Source organism: Macaca thibetana, chromosome 9 (assembly GCF_024542745.1).
Source record: "Macaca thibetana thibetana isolate TM-01 chromosome 9, ASM2454274v1, whole genome shotgun sequence".
In the NCBI taxonomy this organism is placed as follows: domain Eukaryota; kingdom Metazoa; phylum Chordata; class Mammalia; order Primates; family Cercopithecidae; genus Macaca; species Macaca thibetana.
Genome location: NC_065586.1, coordinates 11123685 through 11149835, shown reverse-complemented (window position 1 = coordinate 11149835; position 26151 = coordinate 11123685). Strand labels below are relative to the sequence as shown.

At 42.6% G+C, this 26151-nt stretch overlaps 1 protein-coding gene across 18 annotated transcripts in view; it reads right to left on the bottom strand.

Annotated features, from left to right (window-relative positions):
• Positions 1-26151, bottom strand: part of CELF2 (CUGBP Elav-like family member 2) — an 866203-nt gene that overhangs the window by 96038 nt on the left and 744014 nt on the right. For all 18 annotated transcript variants that reach the window (XM_050802681.1, XM_050802670.1, XM_050802671.1 and 15 more), the window contains one exon: positions 21766-21848. In XM_050802681.1, the coding sequence (XP_050658638.1) occupies positions 21766-21848 (83 nt within the window). The remainder of the gene's footprint in view (positions 1-21765; positions 21849-26151) is intronic.

Below are 26151 nucleotides of genomic sequence, written 5' to 3'. Positions count from 1 at the left end.
TGAGCCAACATTCATGTCCAAAGGCCCTACTATGTGGCTTTGTGTTAACTGCCTGGATTATGCAAGGTCTATTTATCTGATTCGGAAATTTGGGAAAACACTGTTACCCTCTGAAGATGCCAATTCCATGATGGAGGCAGAATACATGGCATTTACCTAACCTCTGAGTATCAGCGCTATTTCAAGTTGTTCTTTTATGTATCATGATTAACACATTAGGCATACAGCAAACTTTTTTTTTTTTTTTTTGAGATGGAGTTTCTCTCTCAAAAACTCCATGTTGCCCAGGTTGGAGTGCAATGGCGCGATCTTGGCTCACTGCAACCTCTGCCTCTCGAGTTCTAGTGATTCTCCTGCCTCAGCCTCCTGAGTAGCTGGGATTACAGGCACCCACCACCACACCTGGCTAAGTTTTTGTCTTTTTAGTAGAGACGGGGTTTCACCATGTTGGCCAGGTTGGTCTCGAACTCCTCACCTAAGATGATCCACCCGCCTCAGCCTCCCAAAGTGCTGGGATTGCAGGCACGAGCCACTGTGCCTGGTCAGAAAACTTCCAATCACCATTTGCTGACATGGTTTTATAAAAGTGATCTAAGCCAGAAAAAAAAAAAAAAAAAAAGCAGATTTGAGTTTGATAACAATAAAGAAACATAAGTGATCCTTCTCTCATATCCCCTTCTCCCAACCAGGGGAAAAAAACTACAGTGGAAATAAAGTACAACTTTTTCCTGATAGCCATGATATGTGTGACACGCTTAAAACACTGAAGGCACAGTAAGTGCCCACTGCAGTTGTCATCGTCCTCGTCTTCATTATTAGTTTGCATCGCATAGGAGCTTCCCTGAGGGGAAGGAGAAAAGGTCCCAACTGAAAGCTAAGAGAACACACTGGAAAGAATGGCCTTTCTTGGTCACCTGGGATATATACAGCTAGCAGTGCTCAACTCCATATGCTAATAATTCAGCGATGGAGAAAAACTACAGACCCCAGTATCTGATTTGGGCTTATCAGGCTCCAAATGAGCCTTTGTGCTGTAAAGTTACCACCTACTTACATTTCCATTGAAATCGTACACCAAACGGGGAAAACCCAGCAATATCGCCATTCAGTTCTGGCAAAAAATAAAATAAAATAAAATAAAATAAAATAAAATAAAATATTGCAGGAAAACTAGATGACTCTGGGTGGAATTCTGTGAGGGAATGTGGAGTCTGTTATGGTGATGAAGTCATCATTTCTGACAGATGACTCTAATCGGCTGTCAGACAGCATTCCACATCCCCATCAGTAACTTGGCATCCTACTCAGCCTATGTTACCTTCTGTATATAAAACACATACCAAACCAGAGAAGGTACAGCCTAGCATTTATTACACTCATTAGCTGTGATTAGGTTCTGTGTTTTCATCCTAAATAACACAAGCTTTCATTTTCCTTTATTTAATCTTAAAATTAGAAGAAAAATGGATGGCTTAAAATAGGAGGCATGGACCATGAATGAAAAATAACGGCTATGATCAAAGCGTGGGTGTGCCGCCTTCAGAAGCACTGCTACTCAAAAATATGGCAATCTTTTCTTAGCTTAATTTTTCTTAGAAACATTTTCACTATATTAGTGATAAAGATGAATAAACTGATGCTGTTTTTTAACCTTCCCATTAAATGCGGCACCCAACCAGCTATTATCTCAGTAGAAGGTATTGTTGTCACTGTGTTTAGCAATGTCATTGTGAACAGGAAATTTCTTTGATAATACTGTAGTTCTTCCCTCTATGCCACTGCACCTTTGTGATATAAGAAACAACGAATCCAGTCAGTTGAGCTCCCAAATAAATGCAAAGCAAAGCTAGCTTTATTTAAAAGTTTATACCTAGGTTTGTCTAGAGTCCTCTGCTTACATCTATATGTTTTAATAACAAAAAACTTGAGGGTATAAAACAATTTTGAAAATGGAGATAAATGGAAAGATTCAACGTAAGAAGAGCCTTGTAGGATTATAGTGCTGCTAAGGCTGCACGATGACAGCTACAATTACAGCGAAAGACCACGAGAATTGTGTGCGACACTCAGATCACAATCACTACTGATTAATGAGCTCAAATTAAGAGAAAGGTAGGTAATAATTTTCCCTTATCACTAAGTGGGAAGTATACTGACATCTTCTCAGCCATGATTCCTTTCTGACTTGTGGAACTGTCTTCTGAAGTCAGTGATGGACACTCCAATACTCATTCTTCCAGATGTTCTCCAGATCTTACCCAGGCGCTAAATTAGACAAGCTGCCTAACTGAGCAATGCAAAATACACACTGAAATGATAATGCCTGACCTGGCCATTAAAGGCGACTAAAGGTGTGGTTTAATGAGCTGGTGGTTTATTTACATTTCCAATCCTAGATTCTATTACGTTGGTACAAAAGTGATTATGATTTTTACCATTACTTTCAATAATAGATGCCAACAAACAGTATTCTCTCCTATTTTAAGAGAAACGAGTCTGGTTTAAAAAGAAATCATCCTTGTGACATTTGTCTCTGCCCGTGATGCTGCCTATGGCCTCAGTGCTCACTCAGCCTTCGGTGTCCTCCCCAGTGCCGGCTGTTGTCAGGTGGGGCTTACTGTGACTCAGTTCTCGACATCCTGGGAATCGGGATGAACAAAGCCCCAAAAGTCAGTGAGTGGCTGACCCCCAGCCTCCCTTGTAATCCTTACCCAGCGTGGAGATGCTTGTGGGGCTGAAGCAGCCCTTGTACCTGGGTCCCTAGTGCCCATTTTCTCCTTGAGGACCTGGTACATGTGCTGGCCTCAAATCAGAAACAAGTCTCCTCACCTGGATCTTCTGAGCCTCTGCAGGGCTCGACTCTGTCCGGGCTGATCTCTCACACTGCTTCCCATGATGACCTACTACTCAGACTCTTCCAGCCATACTCCTGCCTCACCCCATAGGAAATGACCTGAATCTGGGTACTCCACAGAGAACCTGAGAAGCTGGACAGAGACCATGGCTTACGGGGCATCAGCCCCGGGATGGAGGCTGCTCTTCCAGCTTCTCAGACCTCTCACCTAACACTCTGGTGTGGCTCTAAATTTGCTTAATTTTCTACCCCTTGAAATAATCAGTTTAGCTCTCTCTACTAATTTCTTTCCTTCTCATAGACTTTTCTATTTCTGCGGCTACAGCCCTAGTGAGGTTTTCATTCCTGCTCACCTGGATCCCTGAAACAGCCTCCTCACCAGTTCTGGTCATTAAATGGCCTTCCATCTTCTACACCATTGACTTTTTAATCTGTCTAAAACTGAGTCTAGAAATTTTTCTCCCCCACTCAAAAACTTTTACTTATCTGCCAAGTTAATATCCAGCTCCTTGGCATGTATGTCAGGGAATTCTATGCTTTGACCCCCAGCTCCCTTTTCAGGCTTATTTTGCATTATTCCATCACACTCTCTTCTAGTGGAATCAGGCAAACCCCCTATTCTGTGTTAACTTCTGCTGTGTGTTTATCCACACAATGGCACAATGACCCTCTTCATGCATGTACACACATATTTCCTTTGCCAATATAACAGTTCTATGTTTATTACACAGAAACATCTATACTTCTAGTTAGGCTGAGTAATTGTTGTGAAATTGCTGTTTTTGTAGTTTTAAAACATGGGTTAATAGTGACCGTTTCATATGGTTCAACCTTATATGCTGCATACCAATGAAACCACATTCTCTTCTTTTTCAGACAACTCATTAAAAGGTCCAAAAAGTTCCATTTTTGTAGACTCTTTCCTTTTTAAAGTTTGGAGAGCTATCCAGTAATTCATCTGCAGTATTTACTAGTTTCAAGTTAATTCAGTATTTACTAGTTTCAAGTTAAATTAAACAGTGACTTGATGACTTAAAATAACACTACCCTCTAAACCAACCATGGAATTGATGAGTGTTTCGTGTACAATGCAAGGCATCCTCCATCCACTCCAGGCAGCTTCAATGCTCTGTTAATGTTATTGATGCTTATCCAGTAATCTCTAGTTTTCTTTGAACTTTAAGACAATCTAAAGCCACCACAAAAATACCCCTCTAACAAGCAAATCCTTAAAATCTCTGGTTCAAAACTAACTTGGAAAATTTAAGCCGACTGTATTTTCTCTTGAACCTTCTGACAGGATACAGGCATTTCATGAAATCAATGGAAAAGCACTATTGAATTTCATATTCTAATGATCCTCCCATAGCTTAGTTTGTGAGTCCTGAGTTGTCTGAGTTGCTTTGCCAGCCACGTTTATTAATTAGTGTCTAACATTTCCACCTCTCTGCAAGTTGCAACCTCTCATAAAAAATGTATGATTTGATTGGTTTAGGAATGACAACTTCATTTACAACAGACACATAAATACCATACCTCACTTGGCATTCTTTTCCATTCATTTACCTCCATGGCCTTTGGGAGTTGTACTGAGTGAATGAAAACAGATAACTAGCGTAATTTCCCATTCTTACTCACATTTAAGCAAAAATGATTAAATATCTGGTTTTTTTTTCCTTTTAAACAAATGAGGCTGCCTCCCCAACCCCCCAAAAAATTCTCTCCTAAAAATAAATGGCAAGTTTTACAAAATGCCTTAAGGGCTATTTCTTATTAGCCATGTTTAAAATGCGAATCCATTAAACATCTGAGCAAGACATCAGATATTGTTTTCAGCAGCTACATTTATTCATCTCATCTTCTACAGCAGTACTAACTTTGCTTGGTATTTTGCTAAAGAAAGAGCTCTCCTCCAGTGTTGCTCAGTCTTCATGAGTTTGAGTTTAATTTCACTCATTTTGATTTCTACCTTCTACTCTAATGTATGAGATCGTTCACCAACTTTGGAAATTACTGGTTGGTAGAGCTGAGGGAAATTATGACTGAGTGCAATTGTTCTATAAATATGCTTTATCCTCAAGTGCAATCTTTTAAAGAGTAAATTCAAGGCTTAGGCCTTCAGATACTACTGCGTGTAACCGAAAGTGAAATGGCAAAGGTAACGCAGATGAGGAATATGTGAGACAAGCATGTGGGAGAGATTTTATGTTAAGGAGTAAAGCGAGAACCCTTTATTGACAGCACTCGACCTGTGGTGACACAGCTTCTCCTTTCATAATTTCTAACAACTGTGGACATGTAGCATTTAATGGGGACTTGCGAAGCTTGGCTCTTTATGTTTGCTTTGTAGTGGAAAGAACATCACAGAATCGTAAGGTCTGAGTTCGAATTCTGACTCTGCCCATTGTAAGTATGTCAGTCAAGTCACTTGACCTCGTTAAAACCTGGCAAACTCATGTCTGAAGCAGGGATTGTATCAGAAAACTCACTGCATCATTGTGAGAACTGAATCAAAATATATATGAAAATACACAGTAAACTGTAAAGTGCTGTAAGATTGTCAACTCTCTTCTTCATTCACTTAAGGATTATAATTAGAGTAAAAAGTGCCTTTTTAACTCTGCATGGCTTCTAATCTCTACTGTGTTTGTTGTGTGTGGAGGGCGGATCTACCTAATGGAAAGGATTGCGATGGGGATGAGGGGATCCAGACCTCCCTCCCTCCTCTCACCCCCCCCACCAGTTTGTAAAAAGCTTGAATTTTTTTTATGTTGAAAGAGTGTCTATGAATAAAAGCTGTTCTTGAGAGTTCATCTATTCAACAAACATATGTCCAGCACCATCTATGGTATGAAGCATTAAGCCGGGCTCTGACAATGTTCCCTCTCAAGGAGTTTGGACCTCAGAACAGGAGTGGCTGAGATGTCAGCAATGGAGGGGAATGAAGAACAGCAGGTGACAGGATAAACCGAAGCGGGTGACACAGTAGATTACAATGAAGCAATGCTCACCTCTACCTTCCCAGGATAAGACACCAAATGCGTGTGTGGTATCATACAGCTGGGACACAGCGTATGAGCAAAAATGTCCCAGAGGCTGAAGAAAAAGGTAGCGGCACAGTATAGTGTGTGAGTGTGGGGGGTGATGTAGAATTCTGGTACACCCACCTCCCCCATTCTAGAGATCTATAATACCAGCAAGCATGGTGATTACAGGGATAACCTCCCAAATCCCCTCACCCCTGCTGTGCCTCTATTATTCCTAATGACAACTGGTGAGTCCCAACTTGATAAAGAGGGAGGAATTCTAGAGGTTCCATTAAGGTAGCATCCTGGATATCTTTGCTGTTGGAAGTGGCAGGGTGGAAAGTTGAGGCGTATGTAGGAAGAGGGGATAAGGAAGACCATTTCTTGCTTTTGGCCTTGGCTGACCCACCAATTCACTCAAGATGGGCAATACAGGAGGAAGACCCAGTTAATAGTCATTTTAGTACTGGAATTTCCTGTAGACCAATTGAATGGATCTGTTCAACAGCAGATACTGGATATCTAAGTCTGAGGCTTAACAGAGAAGTCCGATTTCAGATAAACATTTGGCAGGCAGCAGCCTGTAGAGGTAGCGGAAGCCTGGAGAAGGGATCACTGGGATCTAAAGAAACCATGCGGCGTGAGAAGAAAGCAGTGAAAACAGAACCCGGGGCACGTCAGCGTTTAAAGGGCAGTATTTGATCACACCCTTTGCTTGCAATCTCTAAAAAAGTACACCCAAGTTCCTGTAACTGAGGAGAAAGTGTTCATTTCTCCTGCGTGTGAAGGCACACGGCTTAAGGTGTCTGTTTCTCTTTTTCCCTCAGTTCTGCTCCAATCCAGGCTCTTCAACATTCTGAGCTGTAGCCCAGGCCCACTCTGCCCTTTCAAAAATCAATGTTGGGCCTGGATAGCTGGTGAATTTACTCTTTCATTACTTAGAATTTTACTGAATTCTAGGAAGGTTTTCTTTCCCGGTAAAGCTTAATGTACACTGGACATATTTAATAGCCATATTACAATGAAACTTAAAGAGCATGCCATGTTTAGAGAACAGAGTCAAGATAAAATGCCTATGAACACATCCAAGGAGTCCAAGCTACAGCATCTATTAACCAAATGCTGTCAAGAGGCTGAAGATCAGTATTAAACAAGATGCCGGGATGCTGCTGTGGGAAATGGGAACCTGGCATAATTGACTCTGATAGCCTCACGACAGTCCCACCACATATGCAGCATGCTCTGCCATCTTTATTCTCCCATCCATGAATGTGGGCCATCTCCTATCCATGAATGTGGGCTATCTCCTATGAAGCAGATTATGTAAAAATACACAGCCCAGTGTGTCCTTGAAATCCGTACCATGCATTTCATCAACAACGTCAAGGCACATCTCAGGAGGAACTACAAAGATCACCCCAAGAACTGAAGTATCTTCAGCACTGCTCTTTCCCTTCTTTCTAAGCCATAGGAGATTTTACCATTTGTCAACTGGACTGAGTCCAGAGCTCATTTCCACTAACGAGTGGATGTTGTGATTGTGACCACTCGGTCCTGTGGCTGTGTGAGTTACTCACTTCTGATTCTATTATTTTTCCCCCAAGACCAAGGGTGAAGGAGACTCAAGTCACCTGACTCAGAGACACAGTTGTCACTGATGAAAAAACAATGAGGTTTATGAGTCTCCAAAAATGTGTCACTGAGAGACAGAAGCTATTTTTTAGCCTCAACTATATTAACTCAGCTCTAATCTGATACTGAAACAACAGAAACGAGTACAGGAATGTGAGAATGAAAGACAGCAACCGTATACAAACTAAGTAGACAGGATTTTTTTTTTTTTTTTCCTGAAGAGTTAAATCATTTGGTTGCAATGATTTGGAAAAATAGACACAATGTGTGTCTTCTGTAAGTCCTGCAGGAACCCTAGTCCTTTTTATCTTCCAGCCCCACATACTCCTTCCGGATCCCCTTCTCTGCTCAGGGCTGACACTCCATCAAGCTGATATGATACCCTAGCTTGTCTCCTCCTCCGGGTGTATGCTCTCTCTTGTCTTGCCCCACTCTGCTGCCGGTTCCACAAGGATCTTCTCATCACTTCGTTGCTTCTTTGGTTGACCAACTGCAGCTCACTCTCTGATGCTGGTCTAATAAGTAGCAGCTGCTGATTTAGGCAAACGCTTACTATGGTAAGTTCAGGTTTTATGCAGCAACAAATGATTTTTGTCCTTACAGACTACAACCCAGGATGTTTGTTGTACCTACAATAATTAGGAATAACCCACAATGTGAAAAACTTCTCCAGATTCACAAGAAGGAAGAATGAAAAAACAGGAACTCAGAACTCATTCAAGGGGAAATTTTACACTGCTCAGGGCAGATGACATTCTTTTTAAGCCTCCCAAATTGCAAAAACATACATAGACCCAGCATCCCTCATTATGCAATAGTATATTCCACTCTAGCATTCATGTGGTAGTTAAATTTTCTTTGTCAGCAAAAGTCTCTCAAGCTGTGGATAGCAAGAGACACAGGGTAATAAATGCTTTGTTTTCCTGGTAAGGAATTTCAGGTCTGTGAATGATGAAACAGTAGGACTCTACACTCCGATGGTTTCTGCAAGGTGGAAATGAGCTGCTGAGTATTACAGATTAACTCTTTGTGGCAGAAAATTGTTCTTCATGCTTTAGAATTAGCTTATTCTGGCCAGAAAAACTGTGCTTAAAATAGCAGCATTTCCATTCATCCCCTTACAGTCTGACACATATTAATTCTACGTAAGTCCCATTCAGAGATTTCCCACAATTTAGAGGGTGGTTGGGAGGGAAAAATCCAGTTGCTCAATTGAGGATGCTGGAAAACCCAGCACATCCTCACATCTCCGTTAACTTTCCCACCTCCTGTCCTGCAGTCAGGCTGCCCCACTCCACCCCACCTTCAGAATGTCCGGAAGGAAACAGGGAGGGCGGCAGCCTCTCCAGAGGATCTCTCTTGACCTAGGTACTCAGAGGAGGGAACACAGCAACCCATACTTGCGGGAAGTGTGCGTGCACACACCAACAGGGCTGCCCTACAGCGTACCCTGTGAGGGACTCCCGGGAAAAGAGCTCGGAGAGGCCTTGTTCTCCAGAACGGCACTTCTCAAACTTTGCTGTGTACCCATGTCACTCAGGATTTCGTGTTTTCAATTTAAAAAGAAATTTTAAATTTTAGTTTTTTAGAGTGAGGTCCTGACATACAGATGCACTGTGAAATGATGATCACAATCAAGTTAGTTAACGTATCTGTCACCTCACGTGATTATCTCTGTGTGAACGTGTAGGACCCAGGGATCTAGTTCAAATGCAGGTCTTGGGGGAGGCCCTGCAAGGTTGCATTTCTAACACTTTCTCAGATGATGTGACTGCTGCTTGAGTACTAAGACTCTGGTGTACCTGTGTGAAGATGATCACCAGGTCAGAGTGAGTGCCTGTACATCCAGATGAACAGTGGAAGATGAAAACAAGTTATGTCACCACCACCTAGCCCTTGGGATCAATGATGATTCATTCTCTTAACAGACGTTCTAAAACTTGCCTGCACAAGGGAATCATTTGGGGAGCTGTAAAAATACTAGGCCGGCCATGGTGGCTCACGCCTATAATCCCAGCTGTTTGGGAGGCTGAGGTGGGTGGATCACTTGAGGTTAGGAGTTCAAGACTAGCCTGGCCAACATGGCAAAACCCCGTCTCTGGTAAAAATATAAAAATTAGCTGGATGTGGTGGCACATGCCTATAATCCCAGATACCTGGGAGGCTGAGGCAGGAGATTTGTGTGAACCGGGGAGGTGGAGGTTGCAGTGAGTAGAGATTGCGCTGCTGCACTCCAGCCAACAGAGCGAGACTCTGTCTCAAAAAAAAAAAAAAAAAAAAAAAAAAAAAATACTGATGCCAGACTCTCATCCCAAGCGAGTCTTATTTGGCTGTGGTGTGGCCCAGGCATACGTAGTTTTAAAAGCTCCCAAGGGATTCTATTCCTGCGCAGCTGAGGCTGCGAGTCACGGCCCCGGTTTTACATGCAAATAGACTGAAGTACTGAGGATCGCTTTCCTTGGTCTTCATCGGTTCTTTATAAATTCATCCACTTCACATATCAATTTGGGTAAATGGCCAAGAAGAATGTTATTATTAGGTTTCTGGGTCTTTCCCAGAGAATGGAAATTAGAAAAGGAAAACACCAACTTCAACAGCCTCGGGTCACGGAGTGAAATGCTATGGACAGGCTGGAAATCTGATTCTGGATTTCTGATTCTTGAAGGCGACATGCTTCGCATAATCTTGCAGAGAAATCATGGGGGCCTGGTTTGCTGAAAAGAGCAGCAGGCTCGGGGTTAGGAGATGTGATCTGCGCTCACCCCAGCACTGACTGGAGCGACCTTCAGCATCTCACCTGTCCTCCCACCTTTCTGGGCTCCGGTTTCCTCATCTACCAAGTGAGGAGCTTGGACAGGACACGCTTCTACAGTCTGTGATCTACAATTCCATCTGGCCTCCTTTCCTGCACACGTCCTTTCTTCCTCTGTTGACCCACATAACATTCAAAGAAACAGGAGCCGACTGAAATCAGCGACAGGATTTCCTGGGCTTTTGAGTCTCTCTTAAGTATTTTCCTTACTGATGACATTTAGTTTTTGTTAGAGACCTACAGAGTTTTTAAAATCTGGGTAATGCTGCCTTAGGAGTGATTTAGGTTAACTCAGTGATTGAGATTCTCAAATGATAAAATGATGGTTCCAAGTTTTTTTTTTTTTTGCGGGGGGTGTGGGTGGGGGTTGTGATTATAGTGCCTCTATGAGCTGCAGAAGACACCAAAGAACTAGTCAAAACCTAGGCTAATGCTCCCACACCTACTTAAATGATACCTTACAAATATTAGTAAACCCTAAGTCAGGTATTAGCAATGTAAGGAAGACCGGATGAGCTTAGCTTCCATTAACTGACAGGTCTCTTTCTTACCATACCTGTAACTAGTTAAAGTAGGTAAATTATTACTCAGAAAAGATGCTCACTGATTTATCAATAGAGACATGTTCTCTTACAGGTGTAGCCACTTTAACTCTCTTAAAAGTAGAACAGACTTCTAGTTGAAAAGGCAACCAGGTTAGGAAAACTAATTACTACCTTATTATTATTTTTTTTACATGATATCAATTACATATAAAGTTCTTGGCATAGTTCTGAGGACACAGTAAACACTCAAGAGCTATTAACTGTTACTACTACTTTTAATACTTGAACATTTAGTGTTATTAAAATTATGTGAATTCTGAAAGCCACTGACAGATATCCATTATGTAGACAAAATATTTATAAGCCAAAATATGCTAGAAACATCCTGAGGTTCTGTGACTACTGTTCTGATATTTACTTAGCATATAACATATACGCAATGACAGCAATTCATTTTCTCTTTCAGAATCCCTGTGACTTCTTGACTACACTGAGCCCCATATGCTACTTCACGTGAACTACCTGCACAGTTTCCTGGCATGTATTTAAATACACACTCTTCTGAGGAAACGATGATACCGTCTATGTGCTGGCAAGTACACAAAGTGTGGAATGTCACTGATTAAAATACAACCGGTGGCCCACAGTCACTCAGTTAAGCCTCCAGGAGAGGAGATGAGTTTGCAGGAGCCTATCCCTTTGTTCTCACTCGGTACCCCCTATTCCTGATGCGTGACAGTGTTGCAGAAAGTGCCAGCCTAGAGATGGCAGAGAACTACCTGGTCTAACCCAAGCTGCCAGCAGCCACCGTGACATCATGAGCTCTGACTGTTGTAACTAAGATAGAGGTAGCCTGAGCTTCCGCCTCATGATACATCTATCATTTAGATTCCAGCAGAATCTAACAGCAGATAACAGCAAAAAGCACAATGTGATGGCTAGACAGGGCCAACCCAGAACTGGCCCTAATATCCCGGTCAGTGCTCAGCCTTTGATCCTAACTGGCCTAGGAATGTCCAAGCTTCCAGCACTTCACGCAGAGGCACCCCTGGCACCTGTCCTCCTTTGCCTTGACTTTGCCGTGATGGAGAGAGCAGCAGCGCTGTCTCATGGGGCCATATTCATCCTGCTGTGCCATCTGTGGTGTGGGCTGCCTGGTTCTACCTCTCAGTGCCCTGGTTTGTGGTGGCGAGTCTGGCCCCTTGTCGGCAGCAGTTATGCAGACTTGACTGCTTGGACCATCATGTCCTCATTAATAAAACAATAGGGTAGAAGAGTTACTTTCTAAAGGCATCCAGGTGTTCTCAGGGCAGCAGGGTGTGACGATGGCAGGCAGGCTGAGGTTTCCGTTTGTTTCACAACCTCGGTCCCTTGTCCTGCTGCCTAATGCTTGGGGTTGCAGGTAACAGAGTCCTGCTCACTCTTCCAGGGTGAGCCTCCACACTCTGCCCTTCCCCTGTCTGTGGAACACGGAAGCAAAAGCAATGGTGAGGACAGCTGGGTGGAGACGGGCATTAAAATGCAGATTGTGGATTGGGACTGAAGGTCTGTGGATGCAGATAAAGAAATGCACCCTAATATCATGAATGTCAATGAGATGATGCTGGTAAAGCTACACTCCTCTGAAGAAAGATGGTGCATTTATAATCACTTTCACAAAGCAGTACCTCTTACAGTAATGACTGTCTTTGATGTACCGCTTTCTTTTAGAAAGCTTCGTGTTAGTAACCTCACACCCAAAAGTCTCTAGCAAACACCTTGCCTCGCTTGCTGAACGTTGTTTAGGACCTGTGCCTGTGCAAGGGAACATGGCTTCCCGTTTTGAGCAGAGCTGCAGCCAGGGGCCCTGATGCTCCTGCTGTGGCAGGGCCAGCTCGTGTGTGTGTGTGTGTGTGCGCGCGCGCATATGTGTGGCCACTGCCTGCCCGCTGACTTCTAGGTTCATGCTGCTGTACCCTGTCTGCAGGTCCGTGCCATCTGACACAGCCAGAACCGTCAAGGTCCTGCCTTTCCACATCCATGATGAGCTGCAGCAGTGGGGCAGGACTGAGGATTTAGATTCATCTTGTGACAGTGCCCAAGGGGCAAATGTGGTCCTTCTGAGGCTCTCCACCTGCCAGGACCACCTGCCGGGACCGGCAAGCCTGCACCCAACACACAGCAGAATGGAAAGTTCCTTGGCTTAGAGTCCAGACATACTGGTTCTCCCCAACTGCCTGTAAGGTCAGGTGCCAGGTGTATAGCCCCAAACAAGTTACTCATCTTTGAGTTTCAGCTTCCTTGTCAGTAAAACAGGGTATACAGCAAGTGTCCTGTGGAGTTGTGAAAATTAAACCACAGCCATGGAGCCTCCCCATGGCAACCCGTAAAGAGGAGCTACTTCCTTGACGGTGACCATTCCTGTTGTGCTGCGCTGGCCTCTTAAGCCACGCCCATCCCGCCCTACAATGCAGCGAGCAAGACACCTAAATCCACCACCACAAGGCCAACCCAACCGGGGAGTCCTAGAAACTACGACTTCTAATTCCAGTTCCAGCACTGCTTTGCTAAGGGAGCTCAGAGAAGTTAATTTAATCTCTGGCACTTCAGAGATGTCCTCAGTATAACAAGGTGAACGCTATCGATACATCGCCTGAAATATTTTTAGAAGGGGTAACAAATAAACAACCCCATAAAGCCATTTACAAACACAGAGGAGTCACCTACCCATGTTAGCCGAGGACAGGAATCAAACAGACAGAAAAAATCCACCAGTAATCCTGAAACCTCATTAGGTTAAACACCCTTTCTTGTCAAACCAGGACTACAAACAAGGAAATAAACGGACTCGTCCGAGTCCATCCCCTTGCCCTCTCTTTTCTGTTTCCTGGTGGAAAAATTATGGGTACTAAGCTCCCTGTCGGTTCTCAACCACAGAATAATCCAGATTTGTTTACATAAAGGACTCTAAAATGACTAACCCATCACAGAATCAAGTCAAATCACAGTATAGAGACTTCTGTTAAATAGGACATGGAGAGCAGAGTTTTGCAAGATTGGAAAGAGCCACTCGGTTCAACCATTGTGTTTTGCAGATCAAGTACAGAAGGCATTTCAAGCACTTTTAAGGCTAGAGGAGGAGGCGATGGCAGCACAAATGTGTGTTTTGAGTGTTAACAGGAAGTAATGACAGGCAGGGACAATGAGCAGCATGAAAGAGAGCCTTTGTCACAGTGTCCCTTTCTGCGATCTCCACACGCGCTGTTTACCGTCTATCCTTTCATCTCTGTGGCCAGCGGGCAGTGAGCTGTGAGGGTATGGCCCCTGAAATATTCCTTCATTATCAAGCCAACTTCAACAGCTTATGTCATAATACTAATGAGACTTCCCAGGCACCTGTGTTATGACCATTTACGGCGGAAACGAGGGACAGACGAAGCTTCTTTCCCTCCCCACACCGCCCTCCTGTAAGTGTCCAGCACACTTCCCTGCACAAACCAGACCACATCTGGCAGAGCCCTGACTCCCTCTGATCCTGGCCTTGGCTCTCCCCAGCTCAGCCATTCTCTATTTCCTAGTGTATGGGGGGACGAACCTTGGTGTTCCTGGGAGAACTCTCTCCACACCTATCCATGCCGTACACTTTTTGTGTGGCCTAAAGTTCTATGCTCCGAACTCAGGAGCGCATTTCACCTGGATATCGTCTCCTAAGCTGCGCTCAGCTGATGTCAAAGATTAAAGATCTGTCCAGCCCGATATGATATTCTCAGAGATGAGTTCTCATGGAAAACCTACACGCTAGTGACAGAATTTGGATAATTTTCTAGGTGTATTTCAAACTTTTCCTTCCATCATTTGATTATCGTAGCTCACTCCTTCCTCTGTAATTCCATGCAGACCTTTAATCAAATTCATGGATCCCCCGCTTCCCTCACAATCTTCTTTTGAAATCCTATCAACCTTTGGGGAACTAAGGTCGACGTAAGTGAACTGCATATTCCCAGTTTAATCTTGTGCTGTCGTAGAGAAATGATTATCTCTGAAATCTAACTATGGCTTCATTTTGCCATTGTACCATCCTACCATCCCCTCACGGGATAATAACGAGATACCAGTATCCCTCAAGCAATGACACGAGGCACTTTTACAAATCTGATCAGGCACCAGTGCCAGCGCGTTAACATACTCTCTCACACAAGCCCTGGCAATGGTCCTATTAATTAGGGATATAGCTGAGACTATGTTGTTTGCAGAACTAAACACTGCCTTCCACTGAGTTCTGAGGCCAAAAATGGTGTGGCGACTCCCCGCTGTAATCCTGTGCTGGCATTTTCAACTGTGCACCACTGAAGAATCCTCAGACATTTTCTCTCATACAATTCCTTATACTGAGTAGGCCATGCTTGAAAAGTAACTCCTTTTTTATTTCAGTCAAAGCCGTACGTAAATAACTGCCCATCAACATTACTGAATCAACAGACTGCCAGCCAAAAGCAAAACAACCCGCTATTCAGGTAGGGTGTAAAACTTTATGGCGGGTGAAATAGACAACTTGTAATGGCCTTTTATTAAGTATTAAAATATACTTTTCCATTCCCTGGGGCCTGGGTTTGCAGACTCGAACTCACTGGGCCCAGGATTTCCTTCCATCCTCCAACTTCCTCTCCTGGGTCTACACTGCTGAGCTGGGAGCCATCCTGTTGCACCTGGCTGAGCCTGACTTGGGGATGGGCATACTGCTGTGGCTCCTGCAGGGGGAAGGGGCGTCTGTACCCCCAAGGACTCCTCTGGAGCTCCCCCTGCTACTCTCTGTCACAGTCCTTAAAACGTCATGTCCAAGAGAAACAAAATCCTTATTTCGTTTGTTTGGCTTCTATTTGTATGAGATTTGAGTATTATCTGAAAACACAGATGGCAGGGAAATGGCTCCTCCTAGGCAGTCCCATGAGGCCAAATTTCTCAGCTCAGGCCAAATTCTGCAAATGGAAATCCGAAGCATCTGCACCTAATGGATGTCCTGACTGACACATTCCACAGAATACATGTGTGGAATACATGTATGTTCCACACGTTTATATGTTGGGGCGCTCCACAAGGAGAGTTCACACCTACACAAATGATGAGGCAGACACAGTGCCTTTTGAGGCATGTTTCCTCAGGGCTCAGGAGGCTTCTCAGGCAGTGCCCTGCTCAGCCCCGACGGTGAGGATGCTGGGAAGCAGGGCTCACCATCACTGCACGGCCGTTTCTCAAGCACCCTCTCTAACACGCACCATGAATCTGCCATGATCCAGACTCAAAGCACCCATAAACAAAGAATTATAATTATACCAAGGAACTGAGATCGTTGGTGAAGCCTCAAATAAGAAAGTTCACTACAAAGTCATTGAGACTAGGCTGGGAGGCTGCACAGAGAATGGGGAGGACTTTAAGTTCCATCTTCCTGCATTTATTTGGACTGACATCCACAGGTGTACGTGTGGAAGGTATGTTTATAGGCATATAGACATATACATACACAGATCTGTGTTAACAATTTGTATCACTAAATGCACATACATGTGATCACATGTCTACATTCACTTATATTTTGGAACATTTGAAATATTTTTAGGCATAATTATCTTTTTTAAGAAAATAAAACTGTAGGCCTTTGGAAATATTTCATTATAAAAACTAACTTATTCGGGCATTCAATATGTAAGAGCTACTTACTAAACACGTACCACGTGTAAACATGGTGGCAGGCTTCGTATTTTGGTGATTTGGTTATAAAGGGCATGGCTGCTACAACAGTATTCCCTGGTATCTAGAACAGTTATCTGGCAAACAATAAAAGTTCAAAACATGGTTGCTGAATAAAGAAATGCATCAACGCTCTGTGTGCCCCGCATGGCACAAGACTTCAAGGACTCAAATCTGTTCATACAGATGTTTCAGTTGTTTTCCATGATAAATTTAAACCAAAGTCATCTGAGAAAAAATACTCTAACTTGGTCCACTTAGGCTTTGATTCCAATGGGATGGTTTCAGGAGAAATTTCTCTGACACAATGAGATGAGGTTTGAGAGATTTTATGGCAAAAGTAATAATGATGATAATGATAAAATGATGATAATCATGGCTCTGACAACAAAGGCATTAATACCTCTCAGTAAGTAGGAGAGGTGGTTCAAAGAAAATGAACACCTCAAAATGCATTAAAATGGGCAAGCGACATTTGGCCCCAGAGTCAAGCTTTTTTGCTGAAGAGAGTAACAAATGGCAGCACCCCACTAGCAAAGAACACAGGGGCCGATTCCACGGAGTGCGGAGTGAAGCCTGCCTGGGAGGAAGGTGCCTACCCACACGGGTCCATTATCTCTTCCAGGGCAGGCCAGGAAGGGGCCCATTCACTCCACCTGGGTGAACACACTTGTCCCAGGAGGCCGTTTCCCTTCCTGCCTCCTCCGATTGGATCAGGCTCATTTGTTTTTCTACCCCAGTTCTCCGGCAGTCCTCGCTCACCTTGCATGGGTTATCATAAAACATCTTTCGGCACGCTGCTGCTAAAATGGAGCACTCTAAACAAATGTTCTCTTAGGGCAGTAACTCCTTAATATAAACTGCATTTAATAAAACTGGTGGTGATTCTAAAAAGAAATGGGTAAGGCATAGTCAGAGAAGATGTCTGGAAGAAATTTGCAATTAATATTTTACAAGACATTTAGATTCCACAGTTTCCTCCTTGCTGTTAAAATTTAAGAGGTTTTTCAAAACTGTATTCCTCTCTGTTATTACATCCTTAATTAAATTAATTTATACAGTGAATGCTCTAATGATACTGCTGTGGATTTCAATCCAAAAGTCTTATTACTAGAGACAATATGTGTTAAGACCTTGAAGAGAGAATGGCACCCAGCACAGTGCTGACACCATCAGCACAAGGATATTTGGCCCTGACATCTGATTATTGAAAAGATCTTGGTAGCTTTTCCGGGCCTCAGTTAAGTCTCTATTTTACTTTATTTTTTAATTGAGCTAAATTAGGTCAACAAAAACAAAATGAAAATCTTGCAAGTTGCCTTGATAAGGATGTCCCTCTGGGAAACACAACAGCAGATAATGACATTTCTACTGAAGAAACTACCAGTTAGGTTGTGTCTAGATAAAACCCTCAAGAATGGATGCTATCTTTAACCACAAGTTGACATATCTTCAAAGCAGGGGCAACCAAAATTAGTCCAAAAACTTAAATGGTCCAGCAGTGGAAAAAGTCAGCCTAACAAGGCACCAAATCCAATGGCTTCTCAGGTAGCCCAGCCTGTGCAGATACACTCACAATATTCTCTTCAGGCTATAAAGGCTCTACTTACTAGGGATCTCAAGGATGTGTGTGTGTGGTGAATGGGCATTCCGTCTGCAGCAGAAAAGCATGAAAATACGAACCATGTAAGTATTAATTACCTGTCTACTGTCCACCCTTCCAGCTAGATTAGCTAGAGGCCCCCTTGGGCTCGATCCCTGCTACTTCCTGCCAATATCTAGCTTAGAGCTAAGCACACTGTAGGTACTCCATGATCACTTGGGATTAATCTCGTGAGATGTCAGTAATTAATACGGCACTGTACCTAAAATTTCACCTGCTGCTGAAGCATCCAGCAACCGCTCCTAGAGGAGATGCATGATCAAACCAAGGGAATGACTCCCAGACTCAGCCCTTGCTCTGTGTTGAGCTGTTGAATTTGCTTCCTTTATGACTGCCATTGTATTTCTAGGGTTTATGTTGAGAATTTCAGGGGATGTAAAACAGAGTGTCTTCTTTGGTTACTCAGTAAGAGGCAAGTTTGAGAAACGTGTCCTGAACGATTCTGCACTGCTCAGTAAGAGCCCTGATCCTTCACCTCAATCTGGGAGTCGTTCCCCCAGCCCCATGTAAAGGGTTTCCAAAATTCATTCATGGCATGTAAAGGAGGGTGCCTTCAAATCAAAATCTTACGGCTGACACATTCGATTGCACAACAGACCGTCCTATCAACTTGTTTCTGCTTCCTGACTGACCAAGTTCTTTGTTTCCCTCAAGAAAGAAAGATGGTGCATACAGAGGAAAGCAAACTCCCAACATCAATCAAGCTTGGCTGCATAATAAAAGTTCCCTATGAAACAAAACATCAACTGCAAAAGAAAATTACATAGGAAAAAACCCTAGCATTATTTGATCTTATTTTAAATAGAAAGTTTTGGACACTTTAGAAAAAAGGCAGCAAGTGACTTTTTAATGGATTTTATCCACAGGAAAATGATTACAACCAGAAAAGCTTTAAAGTGTCAGCTGGTGATGCATTTTTTCTTTATCCCTTTTATTTTTATTCAGAAAGAAATTGAAGGCATATGGCAAAGTGCATCATTAATTTCTTATTAATTTCATAATATGAAGGCAACCAGTTAAAATAGTAGTGTACAACTTTAAATTACCGAACTCACTTGGTATTTAATGAGAGATTTAGCGCAGCAGGGTCTCTGTTAAATTAAGTTGTGCCTTCACAGCACAGTGGGAAAACAGGTGTATATTGGTTTAGAATTATGGAAATGTTGACTAATTCCAAGGCTTGTAATCAAACAGCAAGGCACCCTGTAATATTTTTTTCTTCCAAGAATATGCATTAATCTTTTATGTCTGGTCCCATTTCTTTCTGTCCACCAAAGACTCACACAGCTAAAAAGGAAACACTTTCATGTTTTTCCTATAGCTGTTAAGGGTAATGTGTACTGGACAAAGCTGTGCATAAACGCAAGATGTGAAACTCTATCCTCATTTACCATATTCGAAATGGCAAATGTAGCAAGTGTGTGCACTGGAAAGGCTATCAGCCTTACAAATCAGATCTGACTTTTCAAATTTTCCTTCAACCTGCCTCAAGTAATTTGGCACATGAAACTAGATAAGGAGAAAACCAAAAATAATCCACGACCGACTTTTCTAACTCCCAAATTATTGTCCTTGACAGTGGGTCTCTAACGTCACCTCCCCTGAATTCTACATGCAGAATTTTTAGGAAGAAAAGAAGTAACATAGGTACAACATTTAAAAAATATAAAACATGTTGTTTTCTAAGAGTCAGTGTAAGAATCCCAAACAGAAGCATACTCATAAGTCACCTTTACGCATTTCAACATGCCCCATTCATTATATTCACTCTGGGTTTCTTGAGCGCATCCTCGACTATGAAGTTCACATGCTGGGAGCTGTGTTTCTAGTAGAGGGATAAATACCTATCCACCAAGCTCTGCATTCATTTAAAATATGATGTGACTTGGCATCAAACTACACTATACCTTAAATGCTAAATAAACAACAGTAATTTTAAAAAACACACCTAGAAGGGATTCTGCATGCTAATTACTGGAAAGCATTTCTTTTTAAAAGAAGAAATACAAAGTGGTCTTTGGGTCTGATTAAGAGCCTGGGAAATAAAAATTATTTTCATCTATTATTGGCTGAGTCAGTAAATATTTGCCTTGGCTCTTTCATTCCATAATGTGACCCAACACTGCAATCTACTAGAATCTGTGTTAAAAAAAATCCATTTACATGAAGAATGCAGATAAAATAATACTATTTTTTAAAGTCACTGAGCAAAGCACTCAATAAAAGCAGCTTTACTAAGAACCACCTTAGTAGTTTCAGAGAGAAGCAGTGAAACTGGGCGGGACCATTGTGGGCCCACACACTTGCTTTTTCGAACCTTCTATTCTTTGATTTCCTCGCATACGAAGGGGAATACCAAAGTAGTAGGATTCGAGATCAAGGTTCATAATTTATGACTTTTGGGTGATGAAGAAGCTCATGTTGTGAGAATCTTTTGCTGAGCTTTTTGCCACTACAATCTTGTATCGTGGATGAGTCTAGGATGAATCAAACAAATGCAATCTTTTCTGGGGGCCTGCAGGGGTTCAATGGTTATGTTTGCATGTGTGGATGTGTACAGGCACACAGGTGTTTGTGTATGCATTCAGAGACAAGTAAATGACACAAAGGTAGAATTATACCCTGAAAACATTAGGGACATTATCTTATCTTTCTCTTATTCTTATCAAACCAGGTTTCAATAAAATCATTATCCTTGCACTGGTTACCACAGGTGCTTCATTATAACAAATGCATGTCATTATGATCTTGAATGAACTCATCACTGATATGTGGGTCAATGGGGAAAACATTCAAACAGCATCAGGAAATTGCTAATAGCATGAAATATATAAAAGTGCCAGAAAATCCTTTAGAAAAACAGTATTCTGATGTTCCTACATGCAACATCGGTTCATTTCTGGTGAACTGTGCCAACTATCAAATATTACTTGGGAAGGAAACAGAGAAAAAATGGTCAGCTTTGTATTTTCTGTCCTGTATCAACATGAAGCCACAAATTGGGCATTAAAACATTGACTTTGTTAACCACCATTGACTGTTTAGAAACCATTAGGAGGCTTAATATTACGGCTGTACAGGGTACATTTTGTCCTTTCAAAAGAAAATCTAAAGACAAAATTTGAAAAGGAGCTCCTGGTGAATAAAAGCTTTTTCTTTTCCATTTGCTTCTCTTGTGTGTGTTGGGTTTTTTTTTTTTTTTTTTTTTTTCCTTTTAAAATCTTAGCCCACCCAATACTCTTTGGCAGCCACGGCTGCCCAGTGGGGTCACTCTGATTTTCTAACCAGGGGACGCACTATTGGACAATGCCTCCCGTCAGTGTTAACGCCAGCGCTCCTTTATGGGCTGGCCAGCTGGTGTGGCTGCTGCAGGGAACCGGGGGGTCAGCACACACTCCTCAAAAGACCAAAGTCATTTTTGGCACTAAGAGCCCATAACTAGAACCTTCAGTTGAAAGGACCATTTTCAAGCAATAAAGTGATTCTGGTACAAAAGTAAACCGACTCACCCCAGGTAAAGTTTTAATATTGTGCAGTGCATTCTGGGCCTCAAGTGCAGCTTTTCTTGTATAAAATGTTACGAAACAACAACCTACAGAGAGAAATGAAAAGGTTTTAGAAATTTCTGTGAATGCTTTGCTTAGATATAATGGAGACTGTGGCGAACAAATAATCTACTTAAAAGGATGCACAATTTAAAAATAATAAAGCGTATGAGAACAGCAATAACAACATCTCAAGCATTTACACAGTACCTTTTCATCCTAAATCATATTTATTAGCTTTACCCACGTTGGAGATCAATTCCTGACTCCGTGCCTCACATCACTGGAATACAGCTATTCAGGAATGAGGGTGGGAGGTGGTGGAGGAATGGGTGAGGTGTGAAAGGGGCCTGTGTTATAGCGCCTACGTGAAAAGAAGTATTTATTCACAATAACAACAGCACAAGCTTACATTAATTTTAATTTTCTTAAAGTGTATCTCCAGAACATCAGGCTTTTGAAAGACTTTCTAAACTCGAAGCTTCAGACAACTGGATTATAAGCTTCTTAAAAGCTGGGACAGGGCATTCTTCTTTATCTCTACCACATTACATGATGCAAAGTTCTGTACATATGACCCTCAATACTCGTTTGCCAACATGGAAGACTTTATTTTAACTGGTTTAGAAATTAAGCTACAATACAGATGGGTACATGCCCAAACAGATGTTAGTGGACTCTGGCCCATGCATTACATATGGCTGTGGCATACAAACTGGCAACATCTAGATTCCCCCTTTCCAAGAGCCTGTGGGAGTCCCCGGCCCTTCTGGGCAGGCCAGCATATATCCTTTTCCAACCAACCTCCTCCACCAAAGAAAACAGTATGGAAATCCTAGACCATTCCCTCTGTGTCCTGGAGGAGGGCTTGCACCTTCTTCAACTTGTAGATAAAGATACTGGCTATTTGTTCATCAATATACAGTTTCTCAGCACAATCAGTTTGGGAAAAGAGGGTAAGACAAAAACTTATGAAATTTAAGAAACAAAGATGCTAACCTTTGATCTGGGATGTCTTTGGTGAGTCGTTGAGGAAAAAAGTAAAGTGATGCACTCACCCAGACTGTAGGTATTTTATCTTGGTTTTACTAAAGGAATGTAATGCACGGAGCCAGACAGGGGCCAGAAGAGCTTTGAGAGGTGCTCCCATTCCAGGGGGAAAATAAAGTATAATCTCATTCATACAAGATTCTGAAAGACATCCAAGATTCTTCCTCATTTGGAAGAGAAATTTGGAACCTCGTCATTTTACACTTGATTTAGTTAGAGTCTACTGACGGTCAATATATACAAAACCTTTGCCTTTTGGACAGGGTAGACTATGACCATAGCATCTTGGCATTTGAAAAACTCCATGCATCCAAGGATCAGAAACCCTTCAAATGTATCACTTGAATGAAGGGAACTGAACATTATGACATTTCTTTAAAGAATCAAGCTGAAGAGACGAACCATTTTCACGAGCATCTTATTTCAGCTCCTTTGAGATCTTTGACCAGAATCCACTTGGCTCTGCTTCTTGATGGTAGATTTTTTAGTGAACCCATCAACTTCACTAGTGAGTTCAGCTTCACTGGTGCGATGTAAGCCTCAGAAAAGCCATAGGAATTGCTTCAGGCCAAGGAGTAATTTCCAATAAGAAACTAACATCCCAGCTTCCAGTAACCATGTTTAGAAGAAAAATACCAACCATGTCTCATCAGGCTTGGTATACAAAGAAAAACAGGACAAGCCTTCCTAAATGCTTCTAGCAAACACGGTCTCAGTGAGTTTTCCTTTCCCCGTCCTGGGCTTATGGCATTAGTTTCTGGATAAGGAAGCAATGGGGAAGTTCTGAAATACCACCTCATTTAATAATCACAGTTTCAAAAAAAAAAAAAAAAAAAAAAAAGCAGAATCTGATACTTTTAGGCAGGTAACTTTTGGGGCTGAGATGTTTAAAAAGAGAAGATTTAGGGATGCAGCAATTTACTGGCTGAAATAAAGGAAATTATGAAAGAGTAAGTTCAGGAGATGAAGAACTGATGCCATTTTGGCCACGCCAGAGCCAAGAATGAAGAGTTTAGGTTGGCGTGGAAGAACAGTGGTATGACAGGGAACATGAAAATAGAGTACTAAACAACACTAAGATAAAAGCAACAAGGAACAATGATGATGTAAACGGAGTGAATTGTGTGTACTTCTGTGTGAGCAGCTGTGGAGAGCTTTGACCAACGTACAGCGGTCTCAGGGATAAGGGGAGTGCTCCTGCCTCAGACACCCAAGCAAAATCCCTGCCATGGCCCACTGCCTGAGAGTCCACCAGGAGAGTATAGTCCATTTGCTATTTACATATTAAAACATGACCCTTGAGGAAGGAGACATTTCATTGTTCCCAGTTATTACAGCGTAGTGTGATTTTAGCTACTTTAAAGGGTCTTCCTCTTGAACAAAGTTCTTAGTGAAAAGAAGGTGGGTGGCTTTGTTTTTCAGAAAGGGAGAGATTGACGCTGGTATCTGAGCAGGGTGGGATGGCAGGTGAATAGGAGAAAGGAAGGATGAAAGCACTCGAACATACAGAAGAGCAGATGGGAAGATCCCCAAGATCTCAAATGCTTTCCAGTTTCGTCCAAGGTTCACTCTGCCTTTACAACTAGTACTGTGAAGTCAGCGACTTATCACTACAGATCTTCTTCCAACTACGCATAGCTCTTAAATGTTTCAGTTAAAAGTGTATACTCATCTAAACAAGTATTCTTTAAGATCATGCCAAGAGCAGCTCTAGTTCCAGTGTGACACACAGGAGGATATCCTAGGCAACACCGCTAACGTGTCTTACCGCTCATCTGTCTGACCCGAGAGCCGAGCCCCAGCACAGCTCCACAGGTGCCGTGTTTGGCAGGGAAGCCTGGAGCCTTTGTGCCAATTCCAAAAGGGGATCCCATCTCCATGATCTCCATGATCTCCAGGTGGGCAGAGCTCCTTGCTCCAAGTCCATGGCTTGATAAGCCCATCCCAACCTGGATTTCTAACTCCATTCACAGCCTCAGCAGGGTACCCTTGTGCAATGAGCAACTTACACAAATGTGGGGTTCTGGGCAGACAAGGAGACTGGGAATATTAACCCCAGAGGCTTCTTTTGGGTTTTTGCATTTAGTTCCTGAATGACTTACTGTGGGGAATATCTTACTTCCTCAGTACCTTAGTTAGTTTCCTCATTAAAACATTTATTTATTTTTGAGTCAGGATGTCACTCTGTTGTCCTGGCTGGAATGCAGTGGTGTGATCATAGCTCACTGCAGCCTTGAACTCCTCGGCTCAAGCAGTTCTCTGGCCCCTTCCCTGAGTACCTGGGACTACAGGTATGTGCTACCCATGCCTCACTACTTTTTAAATTTTTGTAGAGATGGGGGTCTCACTATGTTGCCCAGGCTGGTCTTGGACTCCTGGCCTCAAGTGGTCCTCCCACCTTGGCCTCCCAAAACCCTTAGACTATAGGCATGAGCTACTGTGCCCAGCCTAGTATGATCAGTAAGTAAACACCAGGTCTGCCTAATATCCCCCCACAAAACTATGTAGATATGAAGCCAAAGTGTTTCATTCAGGACCAAAAAAGAAAAAGGGTCAAAAGCATTCTTTACTTCTATTAGACTAAAGGAGGTCTTACGCTTCGTTCAGCATGCCATTGTAATGGTTCACTTAACAAGTACAGTGTTTGGTTTTTATTAAAATTTGCAGGATGAATACAGAGCTCCAAATTGAAACAGTCAGCTTAGATGCAGCAATTAGTGTTTTTCCCCAGCAGGACTTTAGTGTGTACCTTTCCAGATACTGGAATGTGTTTGAAAGACTTTCTATGAGTTTCTCCTAGTTAACAACCATAGTCTTTTTATCCACCTATCACTTAATATGCTCCTCTAAAATCTTAGATTACCGACCTGCAGACAATATTTCAACAAAGAGAGAAATACCATTATTTTCCCTGAAATGGCAATTATTATGGCAAAAGGTCAAAGAGCTACTACAGATCCCTGAAAACTCATGGAGGCTCAACAAGGATGAAATTTTCTTTCTTGTCAGCCCTAACCAAACATACAGCTGTTAAGGGAACCACCTGTCTCCTAGATTTCCCCACGCCAGCTGTAACTCAGGTCTGAAATGTACTGGATTCCTTTCCAGGTCAGCTGCAGCACCAGATGGCTCAGCAGTCTGAGTCAGGGGCAAGCCTCCTCCCCTGCAGGCTGTTTCCAACATCACATCAGTGTAAGGTGGGTACTCACACATTGACAACACCCAGGGACTCTCTGATGGTCAGTGGTTGCACCGTATATCACAGGGGACAGTCCCTTGGGCTCCAGAATTCATTCCCGG